Source organism: Rhododendron vialii, chromosome 4a, assembly GCF_030253575.1.
Source record: "Rhododendron vialii isolate Sample 1 chromosome 4a, ASM3025357v1".
Taxonomy (NCBI): domain Eukaryota; kingdom Viridiplantae; phylum Streptophyta; class Magnoliopsida; order Ericales; family Ericaceae; genus Rhododendron; species Rhododendron vialii.
In genome coordinates this window covers 14472210-14487799 of record NC_080560.1, presented here as the reverse complement: position 1 = coordinate 14487799, position 15590 = coordinate 14472210, and the positions used below count along the sequence as shown (strand labels likewise).

Here is a 15590-nt window from a genome sequence, read left to right as displayed (position 1 = left end):
GCAGTCTATTCGGCGATATGGATCAGTGACATGAGAAGTTATTTGACCAAAAGACTAAAAAAGGAACAGTGACATGTGAAGTCACTGGTCCAAGTAACTTGTTCGGCAATGAGAAGGCCAAATAGGAGGAGAGCTTCTGAGAAGACATTGGTACAGGTAATTGATAAAGGACCAGTTGCATGTGAAGTGACTGGTCCAGGCAGTCTGTTTGGCAATGCGATAGCCGAACAAGGGAAAAGCTCCAATCAAGTGTTGGAGTAGGGAGATCACTCTGGAAGGGTCCAGAAACAGTGATATTCTGTTAAGGCATGAGATCCCAAGAATGTAGGATCTGGGAAAAATACCCAACTGGAATGGGATGTTCGGCTAGTTATGGAAAAGAGTCCTAAAAGGACTAAGGTAATGAATTGATAAGGGAACGAGAGTCCTATATATCCCGGGATTCCTATATGAGATAGGAATCCTAGGGCAACAGGGATACTTGGGCAGCAAACATTTATGAATCTATAAATACGAGGTAAACCTGGAGATAAAAGGTACGCAATACGTTGCATTGGTATTATTTTTCCTACTGATAATTAGGGTTTTTTCTTGAGTATGTGATACTAACTTAAGCATCAGAGGGCCTATTGCCACGAGAGGCAAAGGTGCATTCACCCCTTGTCTATATGCAGATTATGGTTCCGACGACGAACTAGGGTTCCGGTGAAGAGGCACGAGTGGCCGTTGCATATTGATGTTGTTCTGAACATCAATTGTTTTCATCCCCCTACAATTGGCGCCGTCTGTGGGGAAACGAAAGAGTTCTCTGAGAAAAACGACCATCGTGGAAGAAGATCAAATCACACCAGAGGACCAGTTGGGTGAAGGAGGAGATAAATCCCCACCAGGGGCTCCGAAGAAGCGCCGAGGGGGATATGTGAGGACCACGAGCAAGGGCCACCCCCAGACTGTCTGTAACGCCCCGAATTTTGCGAATGTTAAATTGACAATTTCATTGAAAATTTAATGGAGTCTGGCTCAATATTACATCATAATCTTAATAAAAGTACTTTTTTCAACAAAAGGAAGGGGAAACTAAGGTTTCTATCTACTGCTCCGCTAGTTCCTCCATCTTGGCCAGCTCCTCGGCTCCGAAAGCTTCCAAGGTGTAGAGTTCACCTTGTTCATCTATAAGATCTGACACATTATACCAGTGTCGCCACTAATATAATATGTTAGGGTCACCAAAGGTAACACCGTGAGCTACAAAAGCTCAATAGAATAACCCATACCCACTAACCCATAACTTACACATAATAGGGCATAGAATCAGTGAGATCCACATAGTACATGCGTATTTAACAAAACAATTAACAATGACACATCCGCATTCACTATTCAAACTAACATTGGTATCCATGATTTTCTGAGTTTCTCCTACGCGACTCGTCGTGGACCATGTCTCCATTTATCACTTATCAAATCAACATTTCCAAAATCGTTTTAACACACCCAACCTCGGTTCCGCCGTTCCGGTCTTCCGAGTATCCTCACAATGGTTCCGCCGCACCAGGTTCCCATTGGCACACAAAATTTGCATTGGCTCCTCTCCACGGATAACCAAGCCATTCCTCACCATGGTTCTGCCGCTTCGGGTTCCCATGGGAACGCACACAACAGCTCTTGGTGACGTGAACAGTGCAAGTGCCATAGAGATTGGTGCCAACACACACAACATCATTTGTCCCTTCTTTCTTTTTCGCGAACAGTGCAGGTGCTCCCCTTGGTGACGTACTCGGCCTGATAAACCCTTTGTCCAACAGCTCTTGCAATTGGGGTCTTGAGCTCCTTTAGCTCAGCTGGGGCCATTCGATACGGCGCCATAGAGATTGGTGCCATTTCCCAGTTGGAATTCTATAGAGAAGTCTATCTCTCTTTTGGGTGGTAAGCCAAGAAGTTCTTCAGGGAAAATATCGGCGTCCTCGCACACGATGTGTGGTAATCCCACTTCCATCCTATCGGCTTCTCCCAACTGGAGGCTAGCTAGCCATCCAAATAGTTGATTCTGCCACCTGGATCTTTTCGTCGTCGAGCTCACCGTTTGTCTATCCCCCTTAAATTGAAAATGAGTCCCTTCGGGGGTATACGCGGTCACCATCTTCTGATGGCAGTCTTTGACCGCTCAATGTGCTGATAGCCAGTCCATCCCTGGAATTACGTTGAAATCTGTCATGTTGATCTCTAAGATCGCAATTTAGTCGCAAGTTGGCTACTTCTAGTTCGCACCCTCTACACACTAGACTAACAGCTATCCTTCCCCCTAACGGTGATGATCCTTCCGTACACGTACTTAGGGGTTCTGTTTCTAGTGCTAGAGTAGTTACGCAAGCAGTAGATATAAACGAATGAGATGCACCAGAGTCAAACAAGGATTGTACGCAGGTATTATATAATAGTAGCATACCTTGGATCACAGAAGGATCCGGTTCTTGTTCCTCAATCTGTAGTGCAAATATGCGCCCTCTAGTGCCTTGCTGGGTTCCCATGGGCTGTTTTTCTTTATTTTGCCCATTTTGTTGCTGTGATGGGCCCCCAGGGTTTTGCTTCCCAAAACTAGCCTGTTCTGATGGTTGAGTTCTCTAGTTTCCAAAGCTCTCATCCCTCCTCCTTTGAGGCTGCGGACAGTTGCGCCTAATGTGGCCCATAGCCTGACAATTGTAGCACTGAATTGTGGCTATGTCATGACCTCCCCTCTGAGGTTTGCCATGTCCTGGTGTAGCAGTCTCCCATGGTTGATTGCTTTGAGTCGGGTTAGAAGGTTTATGGGGGTAGGGTCCACGGTTGTTGTTGGGGGGTTGGGTTCGGATCGGTCCACCGATGCTATTATTCGCCTTCCTCCACCGGGTTTTGAAGTCCAGTTCCTCATTCTTTAGCCGGAGAGCACACTTCACTACCGCAGCATAGGTGGTAAACGCTTGAGCTACCACTACCATCCGAGCTGTCGTCAGCCCCCACTCGAACCTTCTTGCCTTCTTGTGTTCGGTAGGTATGGAGTTTAGAGCGTAACGGGATAGCTCCTCATATTTGGCTGCGTACTGGGTGACAGTCAGTGTCCCCTGCTTCAGATTCAGGAACTCCTGTTCCTTGGCTAGGCGAAGAAGCGTGGGAAAGTACTTGTCGAGAAACAGGGTTTCGAACTTGGCACAGGTCATGGTGGCTATGATATGGGTTGCTTCCATCAGGTCCCACCAATAACGGGCTTCTCCCTTCAATTGGTATGTGGCTAAGGCCACACGGTCTCCGTCCTGGGTAATCCCTAGGGTTCTAAGGATCATTTTGACTTCGTTTAGCCATGTTTCGGCCACGACGGGATTGGTGTCTCCGTGAAAGGTCAGGGGTCGGCGTTTGCGGAACTCATTCATTGCTTGAGTTCTGGTCATGCGTCCGTCGTTGTGGTTTTGGTTTTGGCGGTTAGCATTCAAGGCGGTTATGAACGCTTGCATGATCTGGGCCAGGTCGGGGTTTGCGTTTGAGGATTCTCCATTATCGTGTCCTAATCCTCTACGTCGGTTTGCCATCTACGAGTAAAAATCGAAAGGGGGAGTTTTAGTCTACCTAAACAAATTTTATTTTTGCAAATGGTGTTTCTTTCAAAAGTCGAAAGTAGTTTATCAAGTAGTATGCAACAGTACTCTCTTAACAAAAGCAAGACTTTCAGAGATAAGCAGGAAATTACAATCATAAGTATAGAGTTCCACTATAATGGCAAGTAGGGACACAAGGATAAGCACGTACGTGAATAGTGACTAAATACTAAATGTATCATATAAGGACAAGTAGTAAACGAAATAAGGTTTTTATTAATAATATAGGAAGAGTACAGCTTAGGTGATTCTTAAACAGACAGAAGTGATCCTAGTTTTCGACATCCTACATCTCGAAAGATTATAATTGCTCTTAGGTCGACCTAAGATATGCCTAATTGGCGTCCTCTACTTTTGGGGTCTCATCCTCTTCGAGATTTCCTTCACCTAACTGGTTTTCCTCCTCGGTCACCTCATTGGCATCCTTATTACCATCGACTTCTTCCTCCTTAATTCCAACCTCAAAGTTCTCCATCGGGGGTAAGGCACCAAAAAACCCATATAAGGCATACAGGATTGGTAACATTTCAGAAAACCAAGGGTCCTCCTCCACGGGATTAGGGGTATTCTGCTGCACTCTCATGAGATCTCATTTTTCTGCGAGTACAGCAACAATGAAGTCAGGGTCCTCCACTAGTTGAGTTGCCATGGTTTCTATGGCGATTTTGAGTTGACGAGCTCCCACCAACAGGTCGACTAGGAGATCCAAGTGGTTCATCTACAAGGGAAGAGTTTTAAACCTCAATTAGTAACAGAGTTTCATTAACTCTAAAGAAAACTTTCGAGTTTCTAAGTCCCACATTCGATCCTTGATTTAAGTCATCATCCAATTGTTCGGGAATTCCCAGCTCGGTGGTACTGCCAATTTCCACACCTTGCTTCAATCAGAAGATTATTCTGTCAGAATTCCACCCAATTTGGTACGGTAAACTTAAACTCAATTCACATTTATGCAACGGTCAAACTATCTTATGGTTCTACCCATGGCTGAGGTTTTGAACCTAAAGCTCTAATACCAAGTAGTAACGCCCCGAATTTTGGGAACGTTAAATAGACAATTTCATTGAAAATTTAATGGAGTCACTACAACAAAAAACGCTATAGTAGGTAATAGATAGCGTTCTGGAGAACGCCTTATTAGCCAATGCAATTAAAAGTCTTAACTTTCTATAGCGTTCATTGCCCGCTGTTAAAAAACTTTCTATAGCATCCATTGCCCGCTGTTGTATTTTGTACCTTTGATAGCGTTTTTTGCCTGTTATCTTATTTCTTTTTACAGCATGCAATAAATGCTATTAAAGGCAAACAATAGCGTTTTCTGAACGTTATCTTAGCCAATTTTAGCTTCTTCTTTTTTTAAATACTACAAATGCCAATATACTAGCATTTTCATACAGAAAATCTGCATTCCATTCAACACCAAATACATCCAAACGCGATACAATTTCAATGTAAGATAAATAATTCAACCGAAGATTCATTACAATCGCTTGAAGAATAATTTTCCAGCACAAACTACATTTAAGAGTTGGACTAATTACACTCATAAAAAAAACACTATTGTAATCTCTCTTTCCAGAAAATGTAATCCTAAACTAGGCAATCATCTCATTTAAGTACCCCAATTCTTCGCCCACGGAGATGTTCTTTATTTGAAGCTTACTTGTTTGCCAAGTTTATACCCTTTTGCTCCCAACGGCGAACACATACCTGTAAATATAAAACTATTCAAAGTAACCCAATAGATAGAGTAAAAATTATTAACAAGAAAAACAAATGATAAGTAGGACACACCTAAGGAGCTCAGCACTACCAGACTTGCGGATTTGGGGAGTGGAGCTATAACCTTCCAGCTCCATCCCCCAGACAAAGCTTGAAGGAAGTCCAAGGACCAGCTCCGGCCCTTAGCTTCAACGAGAAGCATGACGTTTACGGTATCACACGAGAAATATACTTATTCCGATAAAGATGCCATGGTAAAAAGGATAAATCCTAAGGGATAAAGGAAGGGTAAGATAAGCCCAAAATGCCAAAGATATGCATGATCATAGATGGGTATGGAATTCCTAGCTAAGGCAAGAATCCCAAAGACTCCTAGCTAAGACGGGACTCCACACTCCTCAGAGAGGAGATCCGGAACCTACGAGGTATAGTCCTACGAGAACTCAAACTCCAATTACATTGCCTATAAATATAGCAGTTGAACTCCAATACCAGGTACAAACTCTACAATAGAGAATCTCAATTCCTTCACTAAATAACAAGGATTCTACTGACTTAGGCATCTGAGGGTGGTAGGCACGCCACCACACCGGTGACTCAAGTTGTAGGGAGGTATTCCCAAACAGATACATTTTATAGCCGAACACGTGGTATTTGGGAGCACGTGGTAAATATGACAGGAGTTATCGCCGGGCAGTGTGGTGAACGGCGATATGGACCAATAATATGGGAAGTCATTGATCCATGCAGTCTGTTCGGCTGATAAAGACAAAAGACATGTGAAGTCATTTGTCCAAGGTACAAACAATGAGGACCAGATGCATGTAAAGTCATTGGTCCATGTGGACTGTTCGGCAATGAGATAGCCGAACAGAGAAAAAGGTTGCCCTGAATTTGTTGAGGCGGCAGGGACGCTCTAGAAGGTTCCGGAGACAGTAATATTCAGTAAAGGAATGAGATCCCGAGTATTTAGGATCTGCAAAAGATACCCAACGAGAATGGGATGTTCGGCCAGTAATGGAAAAGAATCCTAAAAGGACTCTTTTCTAATAAACTGATAAAGGAAACGAGAATCATTGATATCCTGGTTTTCCTATACGAGTTGGGAATCCTATGGAAACAGGGATGCTTGGGCAACAAGCATACACAAATCTATAAATATGAGGTAAACCTAGAGGAAAAAGGTACGCAATACATTGCTTTCTAATTGCTTTCCTACTGATAATTAGGGTTTGATTGCTAGTACGTGATACTAACTTTGGCATCAGAGGGCCTTTGCCATGAGAGGCAAAGGTGCACTCACCCCCTGTCTATTTTGCAGATTAGGGTTTCGACGACGAATTAGGGTTCCGGTGAAGAGGCACGAATAAGCCGTTGCAATCCAAGGTGATCTGAAACATCAATTGTTTTCATCCCCCTACACAAGTTATCAGCTTTGTTTTGCAGGTCTAGGTCGGAGCTGTCATCAAAGCTGCTTCATCAGCTGGCGCCGTCTATGGGAAGCGACTTTTTCCTTACGGTGAACGGCTTTGTATGGTAGAGACCCGATCAAACAGAACGACAACGGCTTCAGATCCTGAACGAACGGGTATCGATGACGCCGCAAAGGCCGCCGCTGCTACCAAAACTGCCAAGGCAGCCGAAGTAACCAAAGCAGCAAAAGCCGCTAGGGCCGCTGCCGTCGCCGAAAAGGCTGCTAAGGCAGCAGAAGCTGCCAAGGCCGCCGCAGCAAACCCAGCAGGAGGTAATCAGATGACCCCAGAAGCGTTTGCCCATATGCAAGAGCAGATAAAAACTTTAACTCAAGGGTTACAGACTGTAATGCAGGAAAACGCGAACTTACGAAAGCAAATCTCTGAGCCAAGTATCCCGAGATTGCAAAACAGTCGCCACGGAGACGACGAGGACGTGGAGGAAGGCGAATCCAGTGAAAAGGAAAGCCAAAACCGAAGAAAATATAGTAAGCCACCCCTAGAGAAGTCGCCCCACAAGCAGGAGGCGATACTCAAGATGTAAAACCAGATCGAAGGATTAATGAAGCATGTCAAAGGGCAAACCCCTACCACGGTAAAGGAGTTGGTGCAAAACAGGGATTCATCTTTTACACCTGAAGTCATGGGGCGTCTTCTTCTAAGGAAGTTTAAAATGCCCCAATTGGAAACATTTAATGGCTCCACGGACCCGTTAGATCATCTGAAAACATATAAATCCTTGATGCATCTACAAGCAGTGCCAGACGAGGTAATGTGTCGGGCGTTCCTAGTTACCCTCAAGGGAAGTGCCCGAGCATGGTTCAACAAGCTCCCACCGGGAAGTATACGTAGCTTCAAAGAGCTTAGCACAAGCTTTGTAAGTTACTTCATTGCTGGCCAGCGCTACGGCAAACCAGCAACGCATCTCTTGACGGTGAAACAAGGAAGGTGGGAATCATTAAGAGAATACACCACCAGGTTTAATAAATAGGTGGTCCAAATAGATGAAGCCGATGATAACGTGAGCATAACTACATATATTGCTGGGTTGTATTCAAGACAATTCCTATACCTTGTGTCTCAAGAGCCACCAAAAACCATGGCGGAGCTCATGCTCGGAGCTCAGAAGCACATGAACGCAGAAGAAGCTGTCTACACAAGGCATACACGTGATGGTTTTGATCCTCAAACAGGACCATCACAGATTGACGAATTCCCTCCAACAGACAAGAGGAGGAGAGAAGCTGTCCGCAAGTTAAGACATGAACCAAAAAAAAAAAGGTGGACTCAAGGTCATCTCTGAAGAAAGGAGTAGCCGGAGGGCCGCCCTAAGGAAAGTACAAGCAGTTTACTCCGCTCATAGCCACGGCAGAGCAAATCCTCAGTAATCTGCAAGACAATCCAGACCTCAAGTGGCCTGGTAAGCTGAGAACCGATCCTAGTAGGAGAGCTCGGGATAAATACTGCAGGTTTCACAGAGACCACGGACTCAACACATATGACTGCATTGACTTGAAACAACAGATTGAGGATCTAATTCAAAAAGGGAGACTTTAGCGTTTTGTAACAAAGAAGCACTAGAAACAACCCAGGAAGGAAAACACAAACAAAGAGGGTAGAGACGGCACTACCCCCCGATCAGGTCCCATTGGAGATATCAAGGTCATCCATGGAGAATTTGCTGGAGGTGGAGAATCCAGCAATGCTAGGAAGGCGCATCTAAGAAAACTGAGGACAGAGGAACATTTGGAGGTTAACACAATTAGCCGACCAAGTAAATTTCAGAGAAAAGAGGAAATACCCATAATATTCTCAGAAGAAGATGTCAAAGGAATTCAAATTCCCCATGACGACCCTCTGGTTATAACCATTGTCGTGGCAAACTACCTCACACGAAGAGTGTTGATCGACAGCGGAAGCTCAACCAATATACTCTACCTCTATGCATATGACCAATTAAAGGTTGGACGAGAAAGGCTAAGGCCTATGACTTCACCGCTAATTGGGTTTGCAGGTACACCTGTTTACCCAGCTGGTCAGATAGCACTACCAATTACTATGGAATATGAGAGAAGTCAGATTACGCGTATGATTGATTTCATAGTAGTCGACTACCCCTCGGCATATAATGCAATCCTAGGAAGGACGACTTTGAACAAAATTGGGGCAACAATCTCCACGTACCATTTGATGATAAAATTCCCAACGTCAGAAGGAGTTACCTGTGTCAGAGGAGATCAGAAAGCAGCACGGGAATGTTATGTTACTTCACTCAGAGGAGCTAACATCACCATGAACATAGAGAGTCTCGACACTCGGGATGAAGAAAAGCTCCAACATGGAGAACCCGTAGAAGAGCTTGTAGAAGAACTTCTGGAGCCATGGCAACCAGGAAAGATAGTGAGAATTGGAACAGGATTGAGCACGGCTGCAAAGTCAAATCTACTGCAATTCCTAAGAAAGAATAAAGACGTTTTTGCGTGGTCCCACTAAGACATCCCTGGAATTGACCCAAGGGTCATATCTCACAGGCTGAACGTTAACCCCACAGTGCGTCCTGTTAAGCAGAAGAAAAGAACCATTGCTCCGGAACGAAATGAAGCTACAGCCAAGGAAGTAGATAAGCTCATACAAGCAGGGTCCATCCGTGAAATTCTTTACCCCGACTGGCTAGCCAACGTGGTCATGGTGAAGAAAGCTAACGGCAAATGGAGAATGTGTGTAGATTTCACCAACCTCAATAAAGCATGTCCAAAGGATAGCTTTCCTCTCCCAAGGATTGATTCATTGGTAGATTCTACTGCTGGACATGAACTCCTTAGCTTTATGGATGCATTTTCAGGATATAATCAAATCCAAATGCATGAAGGAGATCAAGAAAAAACCTCATTTATCACCGACAGGGGATTATATTGCTACAAAGTAATGCCCTTCGGTCTCAAGAATGCAGGGGCGACATCCCAGAGGTTGGTTAACAGGATGTTCAAGCAACAAATCGGACGCAACGTAGAAGTATACATGGATGACATGCTGGTTAAAAGTGCTAAGGCACATAACCATGTTGCGGATTTGGAAGAAACCTTCCAGGTTCTCAGAAAATACAGAATGAAGCTTAACTCAACAAAATGTGCTTTTGGAATCTTGTCATGGAAGTTCTTAGGTTTCAAAGTGTCTCAAAGAGGGATCGAGGCAAATCCTGAAAAGATTCAGGCTATACTCGCCCTGCGTTCACCACGGAATATCAAGGAGGTCCAAAAGCTCACAGGACGAGTTGCAGCTTTAAGCAGGTTTATCTCACGAGCAACTGATAAGTGTCAAACATTCTTTAAGGTTCTGAAAAAGGCCTTTGAATGGACAACCACGGCGGAAATAGCTTTCACCCAACTGAAAGAGTATTTAGCATCACCACCGCTGCTGAGTAGGACCCAAGATGGAGAGAATCTATTCCTGTACTTAGCTGTCTCCCCTCAAGCCGTCAGCACGGTTTTGTTTCGAGAAGAGCAAGGAACCCAACTCCCAGTGTACTATACCAGCAGGGCACTGCGGAGAGCTGAATTAAGATACCCCAGAGCTGAAAAAATAGCCTTTGCAATGGTGATAGCAGCCAAAAGGCCACAGCCATACTTCCAAGCTTATCCAATCAAAGTGCTAACAAACCAACCACTTCGAAGAATTCTCCACTCCCCAGAGACATCAGGGCGGCTAATTCAGTGGTCAATAGAGCTTGGCGAATTTGATATAGAGTATAAGCCTCGAACTGCCATCAAGGCACAGGTGCTGGCAAATTTCCTTGCAGAATACACATATCCAGAGCCAGAGGAGCTCCCCAAAGAAGAACCCAAACCTTGGGTCCTTCAGGTTGACAGATCAACAACCAGAGAAGCAAGCGGAACTGGTTTAATTCTAACATCTCCGAAAGGGCAACGCCTTAGCTAAGCGCTTAGGTTTGAGTTCAAGACAACCAACAATGAGGCCGAATATGAAGCCCTAGTGGTTGGACTGGAACTGGCAAGTGCTGTTGGAGCTAACCATGTGCTGGCCAAAAGCGATTCACAGCTGGTCGTGGGACAAGTCCTCGGAGAATACACCGTCAAGGAAGAAGTAATGTAGAAGTATGTGGATAGAGTGAAGGCCCAAGTTGCGAAACTGCAAAGCTTCAATATTGTCAGAATCCCAAGGGAGGAAAACAATGAAGCAGATTATTTGGCAAAGCTGGCCACGACCAAAGAGGATGCTATTCCATGGAATACATCTATAAGATACTTAGAGTTGCCAAATATCTTCTCCCCAGAAATACAAGTTCAAGCTATCAATTACAGTGACTCATGGACAGATCCCATAGTTGATTACATAACTAATGGGGCACTACCAGACGATAAGGTCAAAGCTAGGCAGCTCAAGATCAGAGCTGCAAAGTACCTGATCATGGGAGATGTGCTATGTAGAAGAAGTTTCTCATTACCCTACCTAAGATGTCTGACCACGACGGAGTCTACACAAGCTATGGAAGAGGTCCACTAAGGAGTATGTGGGGATCACCAAGGTGGCCGCATGTTAGCCTACAAACTCCTCAGGTTGGGATACTACTGGCCCAGCATGCAAAAGGATTGCAACTCTATGGTCCGAAAATGTGAAAAGTGTCAACGCTTTGCAAATATCATACACGGATCACCTGCAGTTTTAACCCCAATGAAAGGACCTTGGCCATTCGCCCAATGGGGATTAGACCTGATGAGCCCGCTTCCCATGGTAGCGGGCCAGGTCCAGTATGCCATAATAGCTGTGGATTACTTTACAAAGTGGGTCGAAGCTAAGGCACTGGCCACAATCACAGCGGAGGTTACGATTGACTTTTTGTGGAAGTTAATTATTAGCCGATTTGGATTGCCACGAGTCATAATTACGGATCGAGGGAAACAATTTGACAATGCCCAGTTTAAAGCATACTGTATTTCTAAGGGAATACATGTGTATTATGCCTCTAAGGCTCATCCAAAAGCTAATGGGCAGGTCGAAGTTACGAATTGAACCATCAAAAAGGGGATTAAGAAGAGGCTGCGAGAGGCCAAAGGAACCTGGCCAGACAAACTTTATAATGTGCTATGGGCATATCGAACAACACCTCGAACTGCAACTGGAGAAACTCCATATTCTCTTGCATTTGGGGCAGAAGCAGTAGTCCCCATTGAAGTGGAACTCCTCAACTACAGGACCGCAAGCATCGACCACCAAGAAGACCAGGAAGATCTCAGGGCTGAGCTATACCTCTTGGAAGAAACAAAGGAAACAGCAATGGCCAAAATGGCCGTCTACCAGCAAAGAATGGTCAAGTACCATGAAGCACAAGTTAGGCCAAGAAGCTTTCGTACTGGTGATCTAGTTCTAAGGAAAGTAGATCCCACCAGAAGGAAGGTGGGCAAGCTTGGCCCAAATTGGGAAGGCCCCTATCAGGTCTTACACCATGTCAAAGCTGGTGCATACAGGCTCGCAACCCTAAGGGGAAAAGAGCTACCAAACTCATGGAATGCAGAGCGTCTCAAGAAGTATTACAAGTAGGTGCTTACAATTGAAGTTTATTTCTGTTTTTTAGAAGTTTCATTTCTATTTTTAGGAAACTTTTAGTTTTCAATAAAGCTTTAGCATCAAAGATGTTTTTAGGACCACGTGTTCTACTTATGAGCCCATGAGGCCAATAAAACTCCCCACGAGGGACAATTGTTTGCTTTTCCTCATGTAGGCATAATTAGAAAAGAGAAGCAGAAAAATAAAACTCAAATTTTATTAATAAATCAACACCCTAAGGGGTGTGGATAGCTTTTTACATAAAAACTTTGTGGGTAAAACCCACAAAGTTACAACCTAGTCACTACCTCCCTCCCTTGGTGGGGAGGAATAGGAGGCGCCAGTTGCCCTCGGAAAGCTTCCAACTAGTCCCAATTGGCTATCAGCACCATGCGGACCGTCTTCTCCATGATAGAAATAGATTCTACCATGGCCTCCATCTTCGAAGCCAACCCATCAATGGTTGCCTTCAGGTGTTGCAGTTCTTGACGCAAGTCAGAGATTTGCTCTTCGTTCGCCATCACGACGTGAGAATTGATTATGGAATGAAGAGTAATCTCTGAGACTTATTGGTATTTATAGCAAAAGTTAGATGGTTCATTAACCGCTTGCTGAACCAATTAGCATGATCATAATCAAAGCTGTGGGTAAAACCGCCACCTCAAACTGCTTAGAATAATGGGAAGTTAAACATCCGATTACCTCGGGCAGTTGAAACGACTGCTTTCAAATTAAAGCAACAAATTTAAAACCCCAAGGGCAAGTCTGGTATGCTACAAGCACGTAATTAATTCGACGTAGCACAGCTATGCAAAATAAAGAGCTCAGGAATAATATCCAAGCTCCTCGACGTAGCACAGCTATGCAAAATGAAGAGCTTAGGAATAATACCCAAGCTCATAGATGTAGCACAGCTATGCAAAATAAAGAACTCAAGAATAATATCCAAGCTCATCGACGTAGCACAGCTATGCAAAATAAAGAGCTTAGGAATAATACCCAAGCTCATAGACGTAGCACAGCTATGCAAAATAAAGAGCTCAGGAATAATATCCAAGCTCCTCGACGTAGCACAGCTATGCAAAATGAAGAGCTTAGGATACCCAAGCTCATCGACGTAGCACAGCTATGCCAAATAAAGAGCTCAGGAATAATATCCAAGCTCACGAATGTAGCACAGCTATGCAAAATAAAGAGCTCAACTCATAAACGTAGCACAGCTATGCACTCTACAGAATTATAACTCACCCAATTGGTATCCCAAGGGAAATCAAATAAGCGTCTCCATTGTTTGAGCACAAACGATGAACACACTTAGGGGAGTAAGACGTAGTATATCTATGCAACAAAAAAAGTAAGGATTTAAACAGAATTCCTAGCTTAACAGGCACATGAATCTGCAAAAGCAAGCAAAAGAACACAAAGACTATATGGAATTACCATAGCACAAAGTGAAAGCATTCTTTCATTCCACCTGTACCTGTCATCTAAAGTGAAATAGCCTCTAACAGGCTCCAAAAAATGATCTCATTAAGATCATCACCAGCAACCATCAAATAAAGTTTTCAAGGTCGCCTAACCAGTCAAGAGTTAAGGCCAAACCTAACGGCCACTCCCAAAGAAACACAGTCAAAAATACGAAAGTATTGAAAGGTGTTTAGTTATAGACCCAAATGAATTTAAAGTTTCAAAGTCCCAAGGTAGGACTGTCAACAGCCTGCCCATCACCAGACTGCCCATCACCAAATGATAGGTCATGAAGTGTTACTACTGAAATTGGAGATTCGAGAGGAAGAAAGACTTTCTCTGGAGATTGGAGAAGGGATACAATTGATGAACTTGAAACGGATGTGTCTTTCGACGCTGCATCATCACCCTCCTCTTCCTCCTTTCGTCCCTCGTCAAAGCTAGAAGGCCCCTTTTCGTCATCAACTTCGAATTTGGAAAAATCCAAATTTGGAAAAGCTAAGGCGGCTCGGCTCCTCATGGCTTCGAACCCATCAAAATATTGCTGGGTTATGTCCTGACGGTACTCAGGGCACTGTAGGAAGAGTTCAATGGCTTCCCTTCGAACATTCTTCACCTTCTCAAGCATCCCCTAGCTCATGGCCCTATATTTCTCCATCTCCACGTCCCATTCAGAAATCTTCTGCTCCAAACCTCGAGCAGCTGCCACGGCAGTATCTCTCTCCACCTCTAGCTCTTTTTTCAGCTTCAAAGCAGCATCTCTCTCGGTTGTAGCCTTCTGAAGCTCTGCAGTCATGGAAGCGCCCTGTTTTGTAAGTTTAAAGTTGGCCTCCGTAAGGGTAACACCTGCTTGCCCAAGCTATGGCTCTGAGAGGTAAGATATCAACCACGGGCCGTAGCCTGCCAGAACAAAAGAAGAGTCAGAAAAGAAAGCAATGGATCATAAAATGATGAGGCAAAGAAAGGGAGCATACCATGGCTAACTCAACTAACATTCGCTCCCCAACCGCTTGGAGGGACATCTCCACCATCAGTTCTTTATCAGTTGCATAAAGCAACCCAAAAACACGCTCAAGAGCTTCCTGACAATTACCCAAAATAGAAGGACCAACAGAGACCTTCAACTTCTTTGCAGAAGGAGTACTTCCCACTACTGTGCCCTTTGCTTTTCTCTTTAATTTCTCAGCATCTTCATTAACAATATGCTCACCAGCAAGTCAGAAGTGGGAAGGTCAGCATCCAAGAAACTATCAACATTCAGCTCCTTCTGGAGACGGGAGCTTTTCCTTTTTGGAGCCACGGCCCCAGACGACAATTTGACCCTCTCAGCTTTCAATTGGGCCAGTAAGGCTTTATCCATCTTTGGTGCCATCTCTTCACCTCACCCCCTTCTTCTGAAAAGAAAAAGAAATGGAAACAATGAGAAGGTCAGCAAACAATAAAACACCAAAATGGAGACATAAAATACCTCTGGAAAGGGCTAAGGCCTCACGAGATGTCTCTGGGCCCAATAAGTAAGTAGCCAAAGACTCTGGTGTTACAAGCAACCCCCAGCTATGAAATTCATAGTCTTGGGCTAATCTAAGCTCTGCCTCAATAGCCGAGGTCAAAGGGAATGGGCACGAGCTGTGAAGGGATAAGAATGGAAACCATTAAGGGTAAAGAACATTCCATGGAACTCAAAAATAAAGAAAGAGCTATGGCTTACAACTGGTAATGGGAACCCCCCATTTACATGGAA

The 15590-nt window shown here is 44.3% G+C and overlaps 1 protein-coding gene across 1 annotated transcript; it reads right to left on the bottom strand.

Annotated features, from left to right (window-relative positions):
- Positions 1–2621: 2621 nt before the first annotated feature.
- Positions 2622–4209, bottom strand: LOC131323712 (uncharacterized). Its single transcript, XM_058355559.1, has 2 exons — positions 4014–4209; positions 2622–3130 (listed from the first exon to the last, which is right to left on the bottom strand). Exons 1-2 carry the CDS (start codon positions 4207–4209, stop codon positions 2622–2624), a joined length of 705 nt encoding a protein of 234 aa, XP_058211542.1.
- Positions 4210–15590: the final 11381 nt, after the last annotated feature.